We start from the raw sequence: 26,261 nt of genomic DNA, 5'->3' as shown, positions 1-26,261 counted from the left end.
CCAGAAAACATTCAAGAGACAAAAACTTATGTACAAACTGTGGGAGAAGGAGCAAAGAAGAAAGATGAAATAAAAGAAACAAAAAAGAAGTATACAGTACATGTGAGCTGTAAAAAAGAAGATAGTTTGGAGAGGTATAAGGTTTGGAACAAAACGATGTGACTGATAAAGAGGTTATACATGAAGTTAAAGAAAGTAACAAGGAAAAAGAAACAGAGGAGACACATGAGAAAGAAGCTGAGTGTGAATTTGATAGGGAAAAGAGTTAAAGAAAGAAAAAGAAAATTCAAAAACATAATGCTTAGAGAAAATAAGAAAGGAAAATAAGAGAGGAAATAAGAAAGGAAACATTTTGTTATACTAACTGTTCTTAAAAGCTAAAAATATTAGCTTTAAATGTGAACAGTATGAAAAATCTTAAAAGGAGAATAGGTATATTACAATGGTGTGCTGAAGTAGATGTACATATTATTGTTTTAGAAGATATCAGATTATTAACAAAGAAAGAAAGAATACAAACTGAAAAACTTTGAAATGGTGTGGTAGTTTTGAACATGGGGACAGAAGCATGCTCTGGCATATCTATATCATGTCAAGAAAGCATTAAAATATTAGCTGTAACCATAGTGGAACTAGGCCAAACTATGGTAATAGACATGGGATGGAAACATATGTGTATAGAGTCATAGCTTTATATGCATATGTAACAAAAAAGAAAGAGAGAAATGATGCTTAAATATATTCTTGAATATGTTTGCGTAAATATGGACATTATAGTGGTGGGTGATTTTAATTGTAATTTAAGGAAAAATAAGAGTGATTGTGATGTTAAAAAATGGTTAAAGAAATTATGAGAAGTGGAAAGTTAAGTGTATGGAAGAATAACCACTGGACCTATAAAAGGAATGCAATTAGGACAGAAATTGATTATTTTTTAATATCTGATAGTTTAAAAGTTATTAAAAAAAGGAATTAATGGTGCTGGATTTTCAGATCATGTGGCAATATGGGTTAAAATACAGGAAAATTAAGAATATATAAGAATAGGAAAAGGTATAAAGAGAATTAATGAAAATAAATTAGATTTATTGGAGAAGAATTACTTGTGGCATTATGAAAAAATCATATAAGGGAATTTTATGAGAATTGGACTGTTTGGTGGCTTAATTTTAAACAAAAATATAAAAAAAAGTATTTTTAGAATGTATAAGAAAGAAAAGAAGAAAAGATAAAGAGAGATATAAGATATTATGTCAAGAAACACTTAGAGACTTATTAGAGAAGAATTTTTTCTTTTATAAAGAAGAAAGAAAAATATATAAAATTAATCAAATTAAAATTAAAAACTTGTTATATAAGCAAAAATGTTGTTTACAAGGAAAGAAAGAAAAGGTAGCACCATATTTGAGTAAAATAATAAAAGAAGGAAAATCAATAACAGAATTAAAATTTAAGGAAGGTAAGCAAATAAGACAGCAATAAGCAATATGCAAAATAATTAAAGAATATGTATTGGAATTATTTGTTAAGAGAGAAGAAAACATGGAACAAATGTATAAAGGTGAAACTGTAAATAAGGAAGATAATGAGAATTTAGAACAAAAGAGAACCATGAAAGAATTGAATGAAATTCTAAAAGATATTAACATGAATTCTGCAACAGGACTGGATGGAATTGAATATGGTATGTATAAAGAAATGAAAGAGTGGCAAAAATATTTTATAGAAGTTATGAATGAATGGTTCGAAACTGGAATTAAGGAGAAAGAGATACATACAGGAGTTATAAAATGTATATTTAAAAAAGGAAACGAAGAGGAGATAAAAAATTGGAGAACTATAACACTCAATAATACAGATGATAATTTATTTATGAGAATAATAACAAAAAGGTTACAGAAAAAATGGATAGAATATCTGAACAAAATTTATTTGGAAGAAAAGGAAAATTAAGTCAAGAGTTATTATGGATAATAAGAGAAATAACTGATGATATCATAAATAAAAATGTAGAAGTGAAGATTATGATAGGGGATATAAGTAAAGATTATGAGAATATTCAATAAAAATAATTATGGGGAATTTCGCAGACATATAATGTAAGCAAAAAAAGTATTACAAGTAATAAAATCTGTTTATGAAAGGAACTATGTAAAACTAAATGTAAATGGCCGGATTGGGGAAGAAATAAAAATAAAATGTGGAATAAAGCAGGGCTTCCCAGCTAGTAGGGTAATTTCCTCATTAGTTATGAAGGTAATATTGAAAGAAATTAATAAAATGTCAAGTAGTGGTGGATACAAAATGATGAAGGAAGTACAATTGCAAATAATATATAATTATTCGGATGATATTGTATTAATTGGTAAAAATATAGTATGGATGGAAAAAGTAAATGCAAAATGAAGTATAAATTAAACAATGGTTTAATTATAAATAAGGAGAAAAGTAAAGGATTCGGTTTTGAAGGTATGATAGGAGGTGTTGAGTTCAATGAAAAATATATAGATATATTAGGAATAACATTTGGAAGGAATGAATACAGACAACAGTGGGATAATGTACTCAAAGAAGTAAAGGATATGACTATCTTTTGGAAATCATATAGATTTTCATACAGAAAAAGCACACTTATTGAACACCATGATAATAGGAAAATGTGCTTATGTTGCTAACATCTATATGATTCCTATTAAGCATGAAAAGGAATTAATGATGATTATATTTTATTTTATATGGGGCTCTAGACTGAATCCAGTCAAAAGAGGGATTTTGTATATGAAAGAAGAGCAAGGAGCTTTGGGTTTAATAAGCCCAATAGTACATGCAGCATCTTTAATTTTATATAAGGCATTAAAAGGAATTCTGTAGGAAAATAAAAACTTGATAGAAATTATACTATATTATAAATACAAAGAATTGTGGGAAGGAATGGAAGTTAAACAATTAAGTAAAAGCATTGTGAATGAAGAAATGAAAGAGTACCAAAACAAAATTATGTTATGGAAAATAAAAAAAGAATATATGTGTAAAAAATAGAAAGGAATGGTACTTAAGTATTATGAAAGCATTTTATTGTATTGATCCATGGAAAGATTTAGAAATAGATAAGAAAAAAGCCATAATGAGGAGATATAATGACTATAAAAAGATTAAAGAATGTAATGATTTTTTTATGGAGATTATCTATTAGAAAATTGCTGGTTAAGGCAAATATCCCAAGCAAAAAAAAGCAAGCTAGAATATGCAATAAATGTGGAGAGTTTGAAACTACTGACCATGTGTTTTTGAAATGTGTAAGTGTTAATTTGTGGAAAGAAATATGTAAAGATAATAGGGTGAAACGTTTGCTAAAATTTGAACAAATAAATATAGACATAATAGAATTTGATTTTTATGGTGTGTGTAAGCAAGAAGAGGTGAACAGGAAGAAAATGGACAGAGTAATATTTTATGCTTCATGGTCTATATGGAATGAGAGACTAAATGAAATTAAATACAATAGAAAATGGACTTTGACAAAGATTTTGGAAAATATAATCTTTTGGTTGTGGATAAAGGAGTGGGGGGAATGCTTAAATTGAAGTTTATAATGTATGGAAATTTGTAAATAGATGTAAATAATGTAAATATGTAAATAATATATAATGTATATATCAATAAAAAACTTACTCTTTTTGAAAGGTGCCTTGCCATCTTTTACATTCACTTGAATTACCAACAACTCATGCAGATGGACCTCTATTTAACATTTCATCTGAAGGAGGACACACTCAGGAGAGTATCAGCTCCCCTTATTTTGCACTGCAGTGACATTATTGGCAAATTAATCCAATAACTGGGTATGGGAATATAACACACAGTCTTCTGATCTTACAGCACCAAAGGACAGGGTGATACCTGTTGAGCCACTGATTCTGTATACTTTATATCCTTCTAAGCTGCCTCCAGTTCTAGCAGAAAGGATACTGGTTTAACATATCTTACAAAACATGTATTTTTCTGAATCTAAACCTACCAGATTTCTACTAATTTCCAAGAAGTGAAAAAAAGTCTTGGTAGTTGCAGTTGAAGCATTTTTTTCTGACTTTTCTCATTCCAAATACATAAGGTATTGAAATCAAATGCATTTCTTGGATTCTGCTTGTTTCTTTTCCCTTGACTTATTGACCTATCTCTTGGTTTTCTAACATGGTTGTGAATAACTCAGATATGCTGTGGATTAGGTGTATACTGTGGATGTGGACTAAAATCCACAAGGGATGAGCTTAGAATGATATCTATAGAAGAAAGCAAAACATAGGGCAAGAAGTTTCCTGTTGCTAACTCATTAATAATGTATGATATTTACTCTATATGTGACAGACTTAATAATGTATGATATTTACTGAATATGTGACAGACGTTTAGAAGAGGATTGAATAAGAAAGGCAAACCATGTAAAATATTTTGGCTTGGACTTCTGGAAATTATAGAAGAGAATGGCTCTAGACGATTGTCACTGTTGAAGTGATACCACAACCCCTTGGGAAAAAAGGGCTTGTGGATAGATGGATGGATGAAATGATAAAGTAGAATGATAAGAGAGTAAGGAAGAAGTTTAAAAGTTATTGGCAAGTGGAATACAGTGGAGGTTACACTGACAAGGAGAATAATTAAGATATTGATGATGGTCTAATCAAAGTTTTTTTTAATGGGAATTTAAAATGGATAAAGGAATTAACTTATTAAAGATTAGAAATAAAAGCATTAATTTCCCAGTATCTAATGTCATGTGTTGCTTATTATGGGTATTTATAACTCATTATCTGTGTAACCTAATAACCTCTCAACTGGATAGCTTTGCCTATTCTTGCTATTTCCTCAGAAAGTAGCATCTTTCATTTTAAATCTATTCAATTTGCTGTATATCAGGTTCATAAGTTATACAGTCAGATCATCATCATCATCATCACTGTGTTAAATCTAAATGAACTTTGACATTGTTAATATCAACTACTTGATGCATGGCATTGCCCACTGAGACACCAACACCACAGCGTGATTTTATAACTTTTGTAGCATCAGTCTACTTAGGCGCCATACTTTCTGAAAAATGAATCCACTGGACATTAATGCAGAGGATGAAGACTGTAAATTGTTAATGAGCTGTTTCCTGTGGTCCAGAATTTGGTTCCTTCAGCTCCCATTTGCTTAAGTGAATGACTCTAATCAAGTCACTTACACAGACAGTGTTACTGGCTGTATGTGAAAAAAGGTCAGTATAGATCAGTGCTCTATCCTAGTCAAATAATTCATATAAATAGTCAAAGTGTTTATAGCAGCTATTTTGAATAAATAACCCCTTATTTGTACCAACTAGATGTTTTATTGTCATTTATTTTATACTGAATCACACTTTTTGTAATGCATACCATTACACAGAAATAATTACGTTTCACTTATTCACAGTGCAGGTATGTGTCATACGTTATTACATTTCTATCTGTTCTAAAAAAAATATAGAACAATGAAAATACCTTGGTAATGTGTTATATTTTTATCAATAGCATTCAACCTGCATAAACTTTATGTATGTTGAGCTTGTACCCTTTAAGAAGTATGTAATGTCAGTTGCTGGTGTTTTTGGTATATATAGCACTTATTTTATGTACCAGTCAATGCCATGATTGTTTACTGATAGTTATATATTTTGTTTATCATTGTAGTGCTTATATTGTGCTTATCAGTATAGAGCTATGTTATGATAATTTGCTCTATACAGTGCTATATATAACTGTATTACTATGTTTTTTATCATTATACCTCCTACTTAATCTACATTGAGATTACATTCATAAATTTTCTTACTATATCTCTCGTTTTATTCTTTCAGAGCTTGCAGTCACTACATCCAACCCTGATACTGCAGGAGCTCTGTCACAAGGTCTAAATCCCAACACTTTTCACTGAGAATTTTATCATTCTACATTGCAAGCAAATTTAATGTGAAAAACCTTGGTGTGTAGTAACTTCAATTAGTCAGAATACATTGTTCACTTGTGACTCCTATTCCCTAACCCTCCCAAACAAACTTACTACTATCGTACAAACAGTCTTGTTTCTTTTTATCTAATTTCCAACTTCAGTTTCATCTTTCAGCACCATTCACAATTACGTTTCTCCCTCCCATAATGCTTTGCACCATATCCATTCATACTCAAACCCCTCCTTAACAGTACCTATCTATTCTACATTTTGGCTTCTAATTTTCCCAAATAAACCCTCACTTCTTCTGATTTAACTACATCCTCATGCTCTAGCTATTAAAATCCCTCAATTCCTTGCATTCCAGAGAAGATACCATGGCAACTAAACTCTCTTCCTTTACAGAAAATACTTCTTTCCTACCTAACCTCTACCAGCTTTCGGACTCTGCCACCACTAAATATCCTATTGCCCTGCAACTTTTTGTTTCCTTCTTGATTCCTACTTCCTTTCTACCTTCCATCAATAAAATATAGATCTGTTTACTTAATCATGCTACTGCTCATCTTATTGTCTATTCTTCTCCTACGAATGGGCCCTTTCTCATCCTACCATGACTATATAATAGGTCTCAGCATCTCTCCAACTCTGTCCCGACCACCTATGGATACATTCTACCTACATTATCCACACATTGCACCAAACCTATTTAATAATGTCTCTCACCTTTACTCCAAATATAGACTGAGTAACTCCATTTCATCTCAAGCCAAAAAAAATTAAGTGGAAAAATACTCTCCAGATACAAGTACCAATAATTCCACAGTACACTAAAATCCTTCTAGGAGGAGGCATTCACCCTAATCCTAGCCCCCATGTATCACAATGAACAGCAAGACAATTCTCTTCTACAGACTACTGTAACTCCCCAACAGTCAACTCCAAACCCAGATTAGCTAACATCAGCTGTCCTAAATGGTAAAAGCGTAAGAAATAAAACTGTTGAACTACATGCCTGGATTAACCAACATAAGCCTGATTTTGTTGATGCCACTGTAACTTGGCTTAAACCCAGCATAAACAACTCTGAAATTACGCTTCCTGGCTAAAATATAATCCATAATGAATGTATAAAGAGGAAAGGTAGTGATATTGCTATGACATTTCCCAGCAACTACCACATTTCCCTTTACAACAAATCAATACCAAAATTCAGTTCAGCATATACAGTAGCTTCTTATTACTTTCCTGAAAATAAACAATTGCAAACATATATATTATTGCCCTTTATATCCTTCCTGGTGGCAGTACAGGTATACTGGAAGATATCCTACTTTGGCTGTCCATGACAATTCCACAAGAAATAGTACTACTAGGTGATGTGAATGTCAATTGGTTGGACATCAACTCTAACTCCCCTAGATCCAGCATGAACTTGTATGGTTTTACAAAACTAATTAATGGCCCCACACATTATAGCAAGACATCAAATTCTCTGTTAGACTGGTACAATGTTAAACTCTCTCAGTGATCATCTCCCAGTCTATACAAGCAGACATCTCACACATCCACTTAAACAGCATGTTTATATAGCAACAAGTAACCTTTCCAAGGTAACCCCAGAAATCTTCATTACTTCCTCATCATTGATTAACTGCAACTTCCGAAATATCCTCCCCTTAGATGATGTAAATGAATTCAATACAGTTCTCCTCAATATCCTAAATAGCCTCCTAGAAGGAAGAGTCTAGAAACAAATAATGCAATTTGGCTACTGAAAAAGAGTAGAATGCTAATGCGGGGTAGAAGAAAACATGGAAAGAATGGCCAAAATATAAAACACTGTAATATCTTGAAAGCTTCAGAATGTTTTACAATCATACTGAAAAGCAAATAAATGAAGACAAAAAACTGTACTATAATAACTTTCAGTATAATAGTAAATGCAACTCTAAAAACTCCTGGCCAGCTATTAAAGAAATCTTGCATCCCATCTAAAAGTTCACCCTAACCTTTATCCCAATAAATCATCACTCGAAACCACAATACAATTCATCTCTTATTTCATAGATAGTATAGCATCTCTAACCAAGAATTCCCTAACTTCTAATCCCAGCCCTGCCCAACAGCCACATATCAACACATCTGCTTTCACCTTCAAACCTGTGCCTATATCCTATATAAAACTACTCTTAAGCAAACATAAACTATGTTGTACTTCAGCTGATGACCTTCCAAATGATTACATTAAAATAGCACCCAGATGCATTGCCTATCATGTCTCAATCCTTTTAAGTAGGTTAATCCAGCAATCTCACATTCCCTCTTTCTGCCAAAAGTCACATATTATCCCTGTCTGCACAAAGGAGAAAATTCAATAGACATTACTAACTTTAGAACTATAGCAAGCATGCATTCAAAATAGCTGATAAATGCATTTGAAAAAAAGAATCCTAAACTATCTACTTTAGGAAGAAATTCTATCCCCCATACAGCATGTTTTCCACCCTTCCCGTAGTACTAACACTGCACTTCTAACTTATACAGATACTGTCAATAAAGCCAAAGAAAACAGCAAACTAGTTTGTGCTTATTTCTATACTTGTCTAATGCCTTCCACACAGTTTATCCCAGCAAACTTCTTCTTCAAATGTCCTAATTAGGTCTCCATTAGCCCATTTGTCTATGGTTCAGAAGCCACCTATCAAATAGGCATCAGTCAGTAAAATGGCACTCCACTCTGTCTCCACACTTCCCAGTCACCAACAGTGTACAACAAGGTTCTAGCCTGGGTCCCCTCCTCTTTTACATCCTCACCAACTCCTTCCATACATCCACACAACAGGCCACCCTAATACAATGCACAGATGATTCCACTCTCATCTGCACATCTGACAATATGGTACACCTGCAAAAAAATTCTCAGAAAGCTTTAACAGCCGCTGAAACATGACTTCATAACTTACAACTCATACTCAATCCCCCCTAAAATCAAACTATTACTTTTCCCCAATCCCTGTCTTATGAAAAAACAAAATTTAAAGCCCTCTGTCTTGATAATACAATCATTGAAATCACTTCTCATAGCAAATTATTAGGGATGATAGTGGATGATGATCTTAAGTTTGACATGCATGTACAAAATTGTACAAGAAAAATGCATCAACAAATAGAAATGCTTTACAGACCCAAAAACTTCTTACCAATGCAACTAAAACTACACTAGCCAATATATGTCTTCTCCATAAACTTCTTTACTAACCTTCAGGCATCAAAAACTCAAAATTTGAACAACGGTATAACAAAGCTGCTAAATTTGCAGCAAACACCCCTTTCAGAACCTGCCACTGTATATCACTAAAAAACCCAAATTGGCTAGAACTACTCCATCAACAAACATACTTCAAGCTTCTTACCACCAACAAAATAATCCATCATCCATCTGCTTGTCCAGCACTAAATACCATTCTACACAACTATGTTCCCAGTCTGTCATTATAAACCAATGACCAAAAGTTCCTCTCTGTCCACAAACCTAATCTTCTGGGCATTATCTATACTCATACCATGCTGTTAAGGGCTGGAACTCCTTGTTTGTATTCATCAGATCAATACCCTTCCTCCCATCCTTTAAAACTATTCTGAAAGACTTCCTAGCCAAAATCTGGCTCTCTCCTTGCTCAACACCAGGATAAACTATATCCATAAATGTAGACAAGTAGCTATTATACCTTACACCAAATTACTCTCCCTTCTCCACTCACATTCTTACTTCTATCAGTTTCTCCCTCTGCCTTGTTCTCTAAATATAACATAAGCCTGTTTTCTCTTACTTCATATTCCAATTCCTGTTTGTATTATACTAACTTAACTTGTTTCCCTATAAACTGGATAAAATGTATCTAAAGTTTAAATCATTGTCATATAACTTGTATGTATTCTTGACCAATGCTTTCATATTATTTTTAATTTGGTATAATTATTTAAACTGTAGACGTTTTGTATTATTTTTGAAGAATGTAAAATGATTGTTCTTAAAATGCTTTGTAATACCATGGATCTTTTTTCTCCCGGCCTCCACTGAAAATGGGCTCCTACCCAATCTGACTTTTTTGGTAACCAAATGTCAATAAATAAATAAAAAAGTAAATAATGAATTGATTTTTATAGTGACACAGAAATGGATCTGCATATTAAACAAGCTGCAGATATAAAAAACTATCACTGAGTCTTGAACTCACTACTTAGCATCATAGTATCAATCTGATAATCAGCATGCAAGCTTTATTCCATCATCTAGCACTATTCTCGGACACTCTGTGTCTTTCTTTTGTTAATATAGTTACATTGTTCTACTACAACCCATATGTGATACAGTGGATATAAAAAGTGTACACACCCCTGTTAAAATGCCAGGTTTTTGTGATATAAAAAAATGGGACCACAATAAATCATTTCAAAACTTTTCCCACCTTTAATGTGACCTGTATCCTGTACAATTCAGTTGAAAAACAAACAAATCTGTTAGGGGAAAAATATAAAAAAAATAAAAAAAAGTACAATAAGGTGGTTGCATAAGTATGTACACCCTTAAACTAATACTTTGTTGAAGCACCTTTTGATTTAATTACAGCATTCAGTCTTCTTGGGTAGGAGTCTATCAGCATGGCACATCTTGACTTGGCAATATTTGCCCACTCTTCCTTGCAAAATCACTCCAAATCTGTCAGATTGCGAGGACATCTCTTGTACACAACCCTCTTCAGGTCGCCCACAGATTTTCTATTGGAGTATGGTCTGGGCTCTGGCTGGGCCATTCTAAAACTTTAATTTTCTTCGGGTGAAGCCATTCTTTTGTTGATGTGGATGTATGTTTGTCATGCTGAAAGGTGAAATTCCTCTTCATCTTCAGCTTTCTAGCAGACACCTGAAAATTTGGGCCAAAAGTGACTGGTATTTGGAACTGTTTATAATTCCCTCCATGTTGGCTAAAGCTCCAGTTCCAGCTGAAGAAAAACAACCCCAAAGCATGATACTGCCACAACCATGCTTCACCGTGGGGATGGTATTCTTTTGATGATGCAAAGTGTTGTTTTTGCGCTAAAAGTACCTTTTGGAATTGTGGCCAGAAAGTTCAACCTTGGTCTCATCTGACCATAATACATTTTCCCACATGCTTTTGGGAAACTTGATGTATTGTTTTGCAAATTTTAGCCAGGTCTGGATGTTTTTCTGTGTAAGAGAAGGCTTCTGACTTGCAACCCTACCCCATAGGCAAGACATATGGAGAATACGTGAGATTGTTGTCGCATGTGGTACACAACCAGTACCTGCCAGAAATTTCTGCAGCTCCTTCAGTGCTGCTGTAGGTATCTTGGCAGCTTTCTGACCAGTTTTCATCTTGACTTTTCATCAATTTTGGAGTGACATCCAGTTCTTTGCAACATCACTGTTGCCCCATATTTTCTCCACTTTTTGATGACTGTCTTTAATGTGTTCCATGGTTTATCCAGTGCTGTGGAAATTTTTTTGTACCCTTCTCCTGACTGATGCCTTTCAACAATGAGATCCCTTTGATGCTTTGTAAGCTCACTGTGAACCATTGCTTTTGCTGTAGTAGGCAACTGTGTAACTGTCAGGAAAATCCTACTAGGACAGCTGAACTTTATTGGAAGTTAATAAGAGTCTCTTTAACTGATGGCAGGTGTCTACCTAAGAAGACTGAAAGCTGTAATTAAAGCAAAAGGTGCTTCAACAAAATTTTAGTTTAAGGGTGTGCACGCTTATGCAACCAGCTTATTGCACGTTTTTTATTTTTTTATATTTTTCCCCTAATATATTTGTTTGTTTGCTTTTCAATTGAATTGTAGAGGTTATAGGTTACATTAAAGATTGGAAAAGTTTTGAAATTATTTATTGTGGTCTCATGTTTTTATATCACAAAAACCTGGCATTTTAACAGGGGTGTGTACACTTTTTATATCCACTGTACATGAAACTTAATGGTATTCTGTTCAGATCAATATATTTGCTTAACTTGGTTCAAATCATGGCAGATAAGGATCTTTAAACCAATTTTTTAATTGGTAACCAAACATGCAGCATATAAACAAATAAACACGTAGATATAAATAGGAGTGAAAGAGGTTCATAGAGGTTATCACTAAGCATATGCTTAGTGTACACATCCTGCATTCAAGAACATTCCTACCGTATTGCTTGTCCTGTACATTCACTCAGAAAGACTACACTAAGTAAACACTTAGCATAGACTTAATGATAATGTGTTTGAATACCAGGCCTAGAGTGGCAAAAGACATTTGAGAGGAAAAAAAGTTGGTGTTGCAAGGGATCCCTAGTTTTGCAGGATTATTTGCAGGCCAGTACAACCTAAACATTTTTAAAGGAAGTAAAGATAGAGAGATGTGACAAGGACTGGTAATAAAGAATGTGGAAAAAAAGAAGGAAAAATGTGGGATTACAAAGGGAGGGATGACAGGAAAGGACCATGGAACAAAGAACACATATGAACATGAGATTAATAAAAATATTTGGAAGACAGACAGCTTAAGCATATGGAAGGAAATGGACGGATGCTGGATACAAAGAAGTTGGAAATTTATTGACTTGAGTTATTAAGTTAGGAATTGGTTTTCCAGAAAAGAAGACATGGAGAAAAAGAAGTCAAAGATGCAAGAAAGATGGATTGTGAGGTTAAAAAGGGAGGAGACTACTTTTCAAAGACATTATTAAGTGTCATATCGAAAGGGGAAATTGAAAGCTGAAGAGCAGATGGAAAAAAATAGAAGAAGTAAAATATGAACAAGGAGCGTGAAGTTATTTAGGATCAAAAGATGATGCTGTTAAATAGCTGGTTTGTTACTGCAAAAATAGTACAGAATAAAGTGAGGAAAATGGAGGATGAGAGTTGTGGATGAAAAATAGAAAAAAAAGGAAATAGCTCATGTTCATGTTTTGGACTTGAATCTTGACAAAGAAATTTGGGGGTGAGGGTTTAAAGAGTGGGATAAGATAAATAGTTAAGAAAACAAGAGACAAAAATTTTGTTTCTAGGAAAATGGTGATGGCTGAGTTATTTTAAGAAAAAAGGAGGCTGAATTTGTTTGTGGAAAGTTGACAAAAAAGCCTAAAAGTATATAAATGGAAGAAAAAGGGGGTTCAAAGTTAGTTTAGCTGTACCTTGTTTGATCAAAATATTACAGTAAAACAGAAGATTTAGTGATGTCTGTAAGGCTTTCATGCCATAAAGTATATGTAATTTACATAAAAAGTTTAGCTAGCAGGTATTATATAATGTAATGAAAGTGTTTTCCATAATGCATAATTCAGATATTACCAGTTAGACGTTTTTACATTTTTCATATAAAGAAATCTAACATGTGACATAATAGATAAGTAGATAGTGACACATAAAGCTGCAAACTCAGGTTTATGTTTCATTACAAAGTATTTGCCAACAGATGATATATATCTTCCATGATGCAACTGTTTCAAAAGTCTTCCAGGCAGTTTCCTGATAGCACTTTTCCCTACAGTGAACTTTCTTACAGGAGTACTCTAAACACTCATGCTACCAGTTGCTTAGATAGTCTTACTGTGGGATAACATGACCTCCTTTATAAAGGAATACTTGTTTAACAAAAAAAAAAAAAAAACATCTTTATTAAATTAGCACATATGACATAGGCAATCCTACATTTATATAAATGAAAAACACACCACACGAATACAATTTTAGTTGAAAACATTCTGCATGACTTATAATGCATCCAGTCATTTTCAATAAGTATTACATAGCTGATTCAAATCCTGCCTTCTTTTAAACCTTGTTCCTCTTCTGCATGTAATGTTCACACAATTCCCATGTTTCCCTATATAATTTGCCCCTTATTTTTACTAAAGATCCCAATTCCAGTTGCTTTATCTCTGCTACTATATTCACTACGTCTAGTAAAGTTGGTATAGACTTTGATTTCCATTTCTAGTAATTGCCTTTTTAGCAGCTACCATAATTAGACTCATCAAGGCCTTAGTATGTCAAGGCAATTCTGATTCTGTATCATAGCTCAAAAATATCATGTCCTTAGTTATACCAGTTTGCTCACCCAGTATCTCTGATAAAGCTATCTACAGGAAATGCAAATAATAAAAGTAAGGCAGGCAAACCAAGTGTTGACGCTAGGAATAATAAGCAGTCCAACATATATTCAGTATAATATGCACACCAAGCACGAGCTCCAATAATCAAGATGAAAAAACTTTTATTCACAACGATAAATAACTGCAGGTAAGCGCTTTCACCGATATGGCTTCTTCAGACCTATCAGTTAATTGTTAAACACACCATTTATATACATTACTTAGGCGGGAAAAACATTCAATCATTTAAAATTTCTTAAAGGTATACAATGCATCTAAATGATTCAATGTATTCATATGTAAAACTATCCGCTTATACAATATCAAGCTAATTAATAATGATAAAAATATAAAAAACTTATAGAACCTATTAGATAAAACAATACAATTATACAAACTGATAGACTATCTTCTACTATTGCCAAGATTTCAAAAGGTTCACTGGACATATGGCATTCATAGCAGTTTGTCATTGCATAAATAAAAACATATAAATACTTTTGTAAACATTGAATAATGACAATGTATGTATTAATAAAATTATCTATGCAATATCCTAGATTTTAAAAATGGTTTCACTGAAACCATAGCATTCAGACTAGGTGGGGTGTCAGACTTAAATCTAATAATCCAGTTAGCTTCCCTTGTTTCAGTAAATGTCCTAATGTCACCCCCTCTTGGTCCTGGTATAATCTGTTCTACTATTAAAAACTGAAAAGTGTGTTCTTGCCCTCTCTCCATTACATGTCTCGCTAATGCATTGGTCTTCAAACCAACCCTGATGTTATATACATGCTCCCGTATTTGATCCCTTAACTTCCTGTTAGTCTTACCCACATAGAAAGCATTGCATTCTATGCAGGAAGCTAGGTAAATGACATTGGACGACAGACAAGTACCCCTCACTTTAAAATGATATTCTCTTAGGGTTGTAGGGTGTGTAAACATATTGTCTGTATTTATGTAGTTGCAAAAATTACACTCATTACACTTCATTGTGCCATATACTGACAAATTTTCACCATGTTTATGTTCTGATGAATAACATAGTAACCTTCTTAGACTTTTCTTATTTCTATAAATAAACCTAGGTGCGTCACCAACAATATCTTTAAGTGTGTGATCTATAGTTAAGACATCCCAATATCCTCTAATCACATCTTTAATGTTCCCTACGTCACTGGTAAAATATATGGAACATGCCACTCCACTATCCCTACCATAGCCACTGCTATCCGTAAGTGCTTCTGCAATCTCATCTCTCTCCATTACATGAGCATTACCAAAATAAGGTGCAGCTCTATTTTCTCTTAATTTATTCATATCTAGAAATCCTCTGGAAATGTCAGCTGCAGAGTACCCTCTTGATAAAAATCTATCTTTTAAATCATTCATCTCTTGTTCATATCCTACCTTAGTTGGATTATATCTAGATATTCGCATTGCTTGCCCTTTCACTATATTTTGGTAGACATAACCTGGGTGCATGCTGGTCCTATGTAAAAGGGAATTCTTGTGGCAACCCTTTCTATATACTCCTGTGTTAACCATACCATTAGATAATCTTTCTACATATACATCTAAGAATGGTAGCCTGATTCCTGACCATTCATAAGTAAACTTGAGATAATCACTACTTAGGTTAATGTCATCCATTAATACTTTCAAGTCACTTAAGGTACCGGTCCAGATAAGGAACAAATCATCCACAAAACGTCTAAAGAACGGTACAAACTTCTTGTACCGTTCCAAACTGAATAGATGAATCTGTTCCCATTCAGCCATAAATAGGTTGGCGTAGCTACTGGCAAACGAAGTGCCCATAGCTACGCCATCCTTCTGTATATAATATTCACCTTCAAAATAAAAAACATTGGATTCCAGTATCAATTCCAGGAAAAACATAACTAACTCAATCTTACTGTTAGTCATCTCTGAGTTGCGTTTCAAATAATCACTCACCATCACTATACCCTCTGTATTGGGAATAACTGTGAACAGGGATTGCACGTCCATAGTAACAAATATATAATCATTGTCTAATGGCATATTGCTTAAGGACTCATTTAAATCTATAAGAAATTGTTTCGTATCTCTTAAGATATACGCATTCTTGTCCACTAGAGGTCTAAGTTGATTTTCAACATAAATGGATAGTGGTTCGGTGGACCACCCTCTACCAGCCACTATTGGTCTGTATGGGGGATTTTCCAAATTTTTATGGATCTTGGGAAGTCCATGAAGGATTGGTATTAACGGATATTCTATACACATATAATCATATAGTTGGGAATCAATAATATTGGCTTTATATAGATCTTGTAAGTTGTACTGAATCCTATGCACAATACTATCAACCATATCCTTCTCTATGTGCATGTAGTGTACATCATCTGTCAGCATCAGTCTCATTCCATTAACATATTGTTCCCTATCCATCAACACTACCCCTCCCCCCTTATCAGCAGGTCTAATAGTTAGTGACTGGTCATCCATAAGATTTTGCAACGAGGCCCTCTGCTTATAGGACAAATTCTGTCTATTCCTAGTATTCTTATTGGTTTCATTCTCATACATCTTAAACAATTCATTCTCTACCAACTTGCTGTATGCAGCCAATAAAGGGTGTAAGGGAGGTACAAAAACACTAGGTTTCTTAAACGCCTTTCTTGGTTGAAAACTTTGACCATTAAAAAATATCTTTAAAGGCAAATTGCGAATAAAGAGCTTAAAATCTCTAATAGTTTCTTCATAAGATAAACCTTTATTCAACACAATCATCTCATCTATTGTCAAAGTACGTTTAGAGATATTAAAAACTAGTTGTTCGCCCTCCCTTCCCACATTTTCTTTATATTGTGGTTGGTATATCTCTCTGCAGAGTGTTTCCTCTTCTGCCTTCCCCTGCTTGCTGAACGCATCCTCCCCTCTGATCTGTCTACTCTGATGGGGAAAGGGTGCGCTATATCAAAGTTATGAACCTCTACTGAACAATCATCACCAGTCTTGTAATTCCTGCCTCTGCTATTTCTCACCATATTACCTTCTCCATATTACCAACTCATTGCACTACCAGAAAACAGGTTCCTAGTTACCTATTTCTTACACATTATACCTCCAACATTTGGTGCTAACCGAGGAAAAATTCTTTGGCGTCTGCTTGGAGTATAAAATACCTATGTAAACACTTACAAGCAGAGATCCTAAATCTTCTAGAACCATGATGACCAAGGATGCACAATCTCATAGTTATCTTCTACAAGCCATAGGGCATGAAGAACATAGTCCCAGTAAAATATCCCCTCTACAGAAAATATTGAATTTGATGTTGTCAAAAGTTTGGAGCATGTCTTTTTCAGGAAATTTACACTGGGAGTTTCCATTCAGGTAAAGTGTTGCGGGGGAAATGATACAACTGCATCTAAGCTTATCATTTGATGGAAAGATATCTGTATGCATTCACTTCCTGTATTGATTTGTTATTTGACAAGTACGGACTAATCCAATGGAGTATATATTACTTTTTAAGTATGACTCAGAAGCTTTGCTCCTGGTTATTTAAATTTTTAAGAGTAACATAATACTGATGTTGAATTTAAGCTTATTGGAAATTAAGTCTGTCTATATGTGTTGCTGAAATATTTATAGTTTTTTATATCTCTCTCTCTCTCTCTCTTTATATATATATATATATATATATATATATATATATATATATATATATATAGAGAGAGAGAGAGAGAGAGAGAGACATCACTGCAAGATTTGTGCAGGCAGACACTAGCATGCCACTACACAGAAGTGTGTGGCCATGTGATATTTAGTTATGTAAATAGATGGCTAAATATCCATTCTTAATAGTCGACAAAACATATTTCTGCACGTCAGTCTTCCTAAGCAATCTGAACTGAAGAGGGTATTAATCTGTCTGACAACTGATTTCAACTAGAAAATCTAACCTTTGTGAAGACACATCTCTTTCGGTGCTCAGAGACATAGGGTATCAACCAAACTTCAAAGTCAGCTTTATTATTAAATCTTTTAAAGATTTAGTTTTTAAATAAAATGAGGCTACACTTAATCTTAGAGTACAGTGCAAACTGTGGTGCCATACCATTAACCCTACCTTATACTTTTCATTTTTTGTAGGTTTCCCCTTGGTGCCGGCTTGTATTCACGCTGTTGCGAGAGTTAAATACTTTAATGATAAGTAAGTTTCTTTTTCTTGCTAAAATACTTCATAATTTCAGGGATTTTTATACATATAGTTTGTGCTAATTCATCTTCATTTATTTTCTAGTTGTTGGATGAGTGCAGAAACATCCTTGTTATATATTATACATGGACCCATCATGGCAGCATTAATAGTAAGAACTCTTTTAAATTCTGTAAAAGGAATGGTATATTGTAAATATTTTACATATTGCTTGCTTAAAAGTGAAATTCTTCTGTTTTCTGTAAACATTATTTTCAGTCTATAACCAGAAATAACAAAGTTAAATATGACCTTAATTTTGCTTTGCTCTTCTGAAAAGTAGCAGGAAACGATGTAAACCATGCTCCATTCCTTGTGTTTGAAGTCATAGTGCACATGATGTTTAACGAAAATATAACCGTGTAGTGCCCTTAGCAGGATGCTTGTTTGATTATATTTATTTAAACCTATATTAGCAAAGAAATGGGTAGTACAAAAAAATGCAGAATGACCTCTAATCCTGGCAACAGGAAACAGGCTTAAGGGACACAGGAACAGCAGTAACAAAAAAAGGTTAAATTAACTGGATTTTTTATCCTACCTCCCCTCCCATTCTTAATGTTATTGTGAGAATTTTGACTTCTGTAGAACTGTTTGTAGAGTTGTCAGAATGCATGTTTTATATTTGAGTCTGTTTGCATGCTCAGTTATTTAAAAAATACCTTGTGGAGTCACTAATATCATGACTATCCCTTAACCCCTGCCGTTGTGCTAATTTAAAAATGTTTTCCGAGTGTTGGAAGGTCCCTGCCTCCTCATCAGTATATGTATAGCAAAGCATTGCATGTGTGTAGTAATTTGCTGTACCTTTCATACCTAAAATGATGTTTAAAGACTTGAAACATGCTTTTCTTTTCAAACAAATAAGTGTATTTTGAAGCATTTAAAAGAATATCAAATTTTAAATATTGCTTTTGAATGTGGAAGACTAAATGTAGTAAGCTGTGTTTATGGCATTAATATTCATGGAATGACAGGGGGCATTTATGTCATTCTGGGTTCCAGCTCCAATACTGCTGGATTAACATAGGTAATTAATTGCAAATTAGTGATGTAATTGCCAAACTGTTAAATTAACATTTTGACAGGTATAGTTTTCACGTTATTTTTCAGTTATAGAGTCTCATTGCACTGAACATTGCAATTACAGTCTTTAAAACTTCAGCAGGGATATAAAGTTATTTTTTCACACTCTAGACCATGCAGGTTTTTTTTTTTCCCTCAGCATTTCCTCTCATCACACCTGTCAGCCATCAAGCCCTCTCTCATAAGTCTTGAGCTACTTCACAGTTGTCTGGGGGGGGGCCTTTATGCAGGCAGCCATGAAGGCTATCTACCTGGTTCAGTTATCTACTCCTGTGTTAGGTCTTTCCACATCCAAACAATCAGGCGATCTGGTTCCTTCCAGCACAAGGCCCAGGCCACCCACATTTAAGGGCAGAGTCTAAATTATAGTAGGTAAGACAGCTATATACCAATAGTACATAAGAGCTAACTTCCATTTTAAAGAGGGGGTATGGAGATATTTCTCAGCCTCTTAGAGCAAGAAATCTGGACAAAGCTACAAATAATGGAGGGACGAAGACCTTAAAATGGGGATACTTTTTAAATATTGCTCTTACAAACTTAGAAAATTGAGAGACTAACAGATGTTGCATTAGCATGAGTTTTCTGAAGGATATGAAGTCTGAAACTTAAATGTCTGCTATTATTTTCTGACTTCAGTCCTCAATGATTTTATTTATTTATTTATTTATTTGCATTTGTTTACTAGGAAGGTCCACTGGACCTAGATGAGCCCATTTTCAGTGGAGGCCTGGGGAGAAAACTCCATAAGGAAGTTCTTACAATACAATTGTAACAGCAGCAGAACAATGACACAAGTCATTGGTACATTACAGTCAACAAATAATCTTCTAGTGCAATATAGGATTACAAAAATAACATACATGGATGTATACAATAACACAAATCATTATTACATTAGATTCAATGAATGACCTATAGTGCAATATAGGATTATAAAAGTAACATAAGTGGATTTGCCAGTGATTTGCTAGAAAACTAGAGTAGGGATTTTCTGTCAGACTGACACCTTCCCCTGTGATTTCCTAGAATGTGCACAAATCCCACAGTCCCATATTAAGTGTTATACTGTCTTCTATGCATGCACATATCCTCCGCCTACAGAGTAAACATTAATAAGTGCCCAAACATCTAGTAAATTGCCGTGACATCCAGCCTTCACCAGGTGTCTATTTTTCCTTGGATTTAGTTACCATCTTTTACCATTCCCAGTAGGGCAAGTCAGTATTATCTGAAGCAAATTGGTTGGGTCCCCAGAAATCATGCTGCAGGGTCACAGTCAGGGTTTTGCCATCCTGCACCATGGAGCTGGCTGTTTAGACCCTGCATTTATAATACCTAGATAATTCTAAATCTTCTTGCTAAATCAGTGTTTTTAGAAATGTTTTCTGTCCACTTCACAAAACAAAACAAAGAAAAGAAAAAAATTCTAGCACCTCTGTAAAGTCAGTAATGCAGTAATTCACAAGGTTTGTTCTTAAAACAAACCTATGTCCCTGTAAAAATTAAGTTACATTATTTTGGTTTCCATTTCATTCTATTTATTATATCCATGTTGCTAATACAAAACTAGTTCAGGTCCACGTCCGTACACCAGGATCAATAGATGAGCTGGCCAGATCTTTTCAAATGTTCAGTAAGAAATTAGGAACTTTTCCATTTTCCCAGTTTACACGTCACTGGAGTCCAGATTAAATAAATGGATTAACTTGCATGGGTGTATCCAAGATTATAAATCCCTTCTTTAGTGAAAACTGTGTTCTGCTGGAGTATGAGACTTAAACAGTCAAGCCTCAGTATTTTTTTCTACTGGTGCAAACTGGACATAGTATCCCTTTCCTGTCCTCATTCCCTTCATACACATCAATTCATTTTCTCAGCTGCACTGCTGTAAGACTACACTCGGTCATTTCATTTTCTCATATCCACTGCTAGGACTACACTTGGTTATTTCATTATCTCGGGTCCTCAGCTGTAGGACTACACTTGGTCAGTTCATTATCTCAGGTCCACTGCTGTAGGACTACATTCAGCCAATTCATTATCTTAGGTCCACTGCTGTAGGACTACACTCAGTTCCTTTTCTCAGGTCCACTGCTGTAGGACTACATTCAGCCAATTCATTATCTCAGGTCCACTGCTGTGGGACTATCTTCAGTCAACTCATTTTCTCAAGTCCACTGCTGTAAGACTATACTCAGTCAGTTAATTATCTCAAGTCCACTGCTGTAGGACTATACTCAGTCATTTCATTATCTCAGATCCAGTGCTGTAAGACCACGCTCAGTCAATTCATTTTCTCAGGTCCACTGCTGTAGGGCTACACTCAGTCAGTTCATTTTCAAACAATGCAGTAATACAAGCTGCTAACACCATCAGCAATGCAGTTATATGTATATCAGCTCCTTTCCTATAGCACTGCATTACATGATATATGTATGTATATATATATATATATATATATATATATATATATATGGTTTACTATTAAAATGTCGAATGGCACTACGTCGACTCTACTATAGTCGAACACGGAAGTTTGAAAATAGTAATGTCGACGTCAAAAAAATAATCTAGGAATGGTTTTAACATGGGTCGAGGTAGGTGTTCAGTATTATTCTGAACTACAAACATCTCCCCTACCTCGACCCATGTTAAAACACAGTCCTAGATTGTTTTTTTGATGTCGACATTACTATTTTTGAACTTCCGTGTTCGACTATAGTAGAGTCGACGTAGTGCCGTTCGACATTTTAATAGTAAACCTATATGTATATATATATATATATATATATATATATATATATATATATATATGATTAATTTTGAGAGCCATTTTACGTATGCTGCTTCCATAAATGCACTTCTGTCCTACTCTAAGCTATTGTAACTTCTTAAGATTGTGTAATACTTATTGACAGCACAGCTGAATGAATACAGACTAAAAACATTGTTTATGTTCTGAGGAACACTTTAGACCTTCATTCGCTCATTTCTTTTATTGCTTTTAAATCTTTCTTGCCTACCTGTGCTGAAGCTGTTGCTTTCTCTCATATGCCAATAAAATATAATTTTCCTATCTTTTTTACTATTTTTTTTTGCACCTTGAAAGTTCTTGTCCTGCGAGAGTCTATCACTGATGCACTGTTTTTCTTTTAATTCCTTGTGGTGCATTGTCTTTGTGATTATGTTCTGAGTCACATCTTGAAGAACCAAATCTTCCTTTCTCTGTGTTATTATTCATGTGCTAAGTTCAAGAGATAAACCAACTCCCCTGACTCCATTGTAACACAACAATAATAGCTGTCAGGTTTTATTCCTGTACAACATGGAGCGGGTGAGAATTTCTTCCCAAATAGGCAAGTTTTATCTTGAGACTAAAGCAAGAGTTATCTTGAGAGAGAAAATCCCATTCATAACTCCCACTGATTGCAAATGTTATCGGTGTTATACTCTCCCTATGTATGTACATTTCAGATTTGTTTTCTGGATCTTTTGAATACTCAGCATGTAAAATCATGCATATGTTCAGCAGCCATGTGGCATGGATAACGAACAAATTTAGGAGCTATAATAGGAGTAAATCAGTCATCCATGTGCAAAACAGATGTCTCCAGCAATTCACTACAAAGTCAAGTAAGATTTAAAATCTAGAATTTCTTTAGTATGACTTGTATTTGTATCTGTCTGAATACTGAGCTGTAATTAGCTGTGTTTTAGACAGGGTGACTGTATCCTTTGTAATGTTTGTGTGGTTCATTCAACATATACGCTTGGTGTATCAAAGGCAGGGCTACAACTAGGTGCATTTGTCCTGTTAATAGACAAACAGAGAACAGAAAGAGGAATCAGTTACTACAACAGGGTGGGTGTACACTTAGTCATATAGATAGAGCTGGATGTTGATCAAATGGGCCCCTGGGCAGGATGGTGGACCAGACTCTACCACATATACAGACATACCAATATCTCATTATGTGACTGTTTCTCCCCATTTTCATAAAACACTGTTTAAACCTATCAGAGTGGGTATACCAATGTGTTCTTTAATTTTACAATTATCACAAAACAAAATACTCTCACAATAAAAACAGACTTACCATGTCCACCACTAAACTTTACTTCCTTTGAAACTGACATTTATTGCAAAATCATCTGAAAACCAATTCAGCTACAAAAGACATTCTTAGATTGATAGTTGAATAGCATATGGTAAAGTACTAATTAGCAGCTATATGAAGCACAAATGAATTTAAAATATGTGCTAACAGCTTGAGACACCCACTAGAAACAGCAACTCTTTTCAGGGGTAGTCCAAGAGCATGCTCTGGTGAAAGGACTTTCTCAGACAAACACAGGGAATCAAACCCTACACTATACAATGTAGCTCATTAACAGCTCATAGCTGAACTCATCTACATCAAGTTCCAGATAAACTATTGTAATCCAGCATAGTGCATTTCACATTCATTTGCCTGCAAAAACAAGTTAAGTAAAAAATGCATCATAGTTAATGTTTTGACATTAAACTGGTAGAGGCTGCATCTTTCCCAGCTAAACATACTGTCAGCTATCAACAAGACAAGGATCATACCTGAAGAACACAGTTCATGCTATGATACTCCTGTTTACTGCAATCATTTCTTTCCATTACACTATAGCTACTCTGGGATGCAGAAACTAAGTATTTATATACACTCAGAGACAGACAGATATACACACACACACAGACACAGACACACACACACACACACACATATATATATATATATATATATATATATATATATATATATATATAGATATATATATATATCTATATATATAAAATATGTACATACAGATCTACTTCTAATACTTGAGTGGCTATATCATCCAATTTCATTTTCATGAGACGAAAACTGTGAAACCAAAATACCCAAATGGAGAATTTTTCCTAGGGAATCACTTGCCCAAACTTCAACGAAACACACACTAGAGTAAATAAAAGCCACCTAAGTGAGAAGCTACACCCCCACACCCCTTAGCTATATATACCAACTCTGGGATTGCAGTACAGTGTAGAAAAGGGATTGTATAATAACAGTCTTTAAATCCTTATGACTGGCATCATTGATAATTCTCAGTGACTTACCAGAATGGTGTGCTTGTATGGTCAGTCTGGAAAGTTGTTTGTACAAAGGTCTGATAGCTCTTAGAGAGAGAGAGAGAGAGAGAGATAGAGAGAGAGAGAGAGAGGGAGAGAGAGAGAGACACACCCACACCCACAAGCTCACACAAACATAAATGCGTGTGCGCATGTACACACACACACACACACACACACACACACACACACACACACAAGCATCAGCAAATTGTAAACTAATTTACCTGCTTTTTATTCACATTAATATGGAAAACTTGCTTCTTTGACACAGCAAAACTTTCTTTACATTGTGCAAAAATATTGTGTTTGACAGTGAAAATTCAAGAAGCCTCGCTCTCAATTTGAGTCAATGATTGACATTTGAGTCAATGAGAGACTGAGATTGAGAGAGGGAGAGAGCAACTGAACATTAACTGTTCCTAATTGTGGCTGAGAGTGATGCAATTTTTTTTGTAACATTATGGGACCTGATGTCCATTACGGAGCCCCAGGCAGCTGCCTACTTTGTCTTATGATGGATCCAACCCTGCATATACAAACACATACAAAATATATCACATAAGCAAGAAGTACTGGCCCCAACTCTCATTAACATTACATGCAAATAATAAGGTCATGGACTGTGAGATATATATATATATATATTCAGTGGATATAAAAAGTTTACACGCATTTGTTAAAATGACAGATTTTTGTGATTTAAAAAAATGAGACCACAATAAATCATTTCAGAACTTTTCCCACTTTTAATGTGACCTATAATGTGTACAATTCAATTGAAAAGCAAACAAATCTGTTAGGGGAAAAATATAAAAAATAAAAAAAAAATGTACAATATGCTGGTTGCGTAAGTGTGCACACCCTTAAACTAATACTTTGTTGTGTGTGAGCATCCTTAAACTAACAGTTTGTTGAAGCACCTTTTGATTTAATTACAACATTCAGTCTTCTTAGGTACACACCTGCTATCAATTAAAGACACTCTGATTAACCCAAAATAAAGTTCAGCTGTCCTAGTAGGATTTTCCTGACATTTACTCAGTTGCCTGCTACAGTAAAAGCCATGGTTCACAGAGACCTTACAAATCAAAGGGATCTCATTGCTTAAAGGTGGCAGTCAAGAGAAGGATACAAAAAACAAAAATTCCACAGCATTGGATATGCCATGGAACATGTTGAAGAAAGTCATCAAAAAGTGGAGAAAATATGGGACAACAGTGACGTTGCAAAGAACTGGACATCCCTCCAAAACTGATGAAAAGTGAAGGTGAAAACTGGTCAGGGAGGCTGCTGAGAGACCTATAGCAACACTGAAGTAGCTGCAGGTATTTCTGGCAAGTACTGGTTGTGTATTACATGTGACAACAATCTCCCATATTCTCCACATGTCTGGACTATGGGGTAGGATTGCAAGAGGGAAGCCTTTTCTTACACAGAAAAACATCCAGGCCCTGCTAAAATTTGCAAAACAGTACATCAAGTCTCCCAAAAGCATGTGAGAAAATATGTCATGGTCTGATGAGACCAAGATTGTACTTTTTGGCCACAATTCTAAAAGGTACATTTGGTGCAAAAACAACACTTGACATCACCAAAAGAACACCATCCCCATGGTGAAGCATAATGGTGGCAGTATCATGCTTT

General features: G+C 34.4%; 1 protein-coding gene across 3 annotated transcripts in view; it reads left to right on the top strand.

Moving 5' to 3' along the window:
- The window catches only part of CALCR (calcitonin receptor), a 2,888,559-nt gene that overhangs the window by 2,712,909 nt on the left and 149,389 nt on the right, over positions 1–26,261 (top strand). For all 3 annotated transcript variants that reach the window (XM_044067646.1, XM_044067647.1, XM_044067645.1), the window contains 2 exons: positions 18,277–18,337; positions 18,428–18,494. In XM_044067646.1, coding sequence (XP_043923581.1) covers positions 18,277–18,337; positions 18,428–18,494 — 128 coding nt within the window. The remainder of the gene's footprint in view (positions 1–18,276; positions 18,338–18,427; positions 18,495–26,261) is intronic.

The sequence above is a fragment of the Protopterus annectens genome, chromosome 3.part1 (assembly GCF_019279795.1).
Source record: "Protopterus annectens isolate FY-2018-M chromosome 3.part1, PAN1.0, whole genome shotgun sequence".
In the NCBI taxonomy this organism is placed as follows: Eukaryota; Metazoa; Chordata; order Ceratodontiformes; family Protopteridae; genus Protopterus; species Protopterus annectens.
This window is presented reverse-complemented; position numbering and strand designations above follow the sequence as displayed.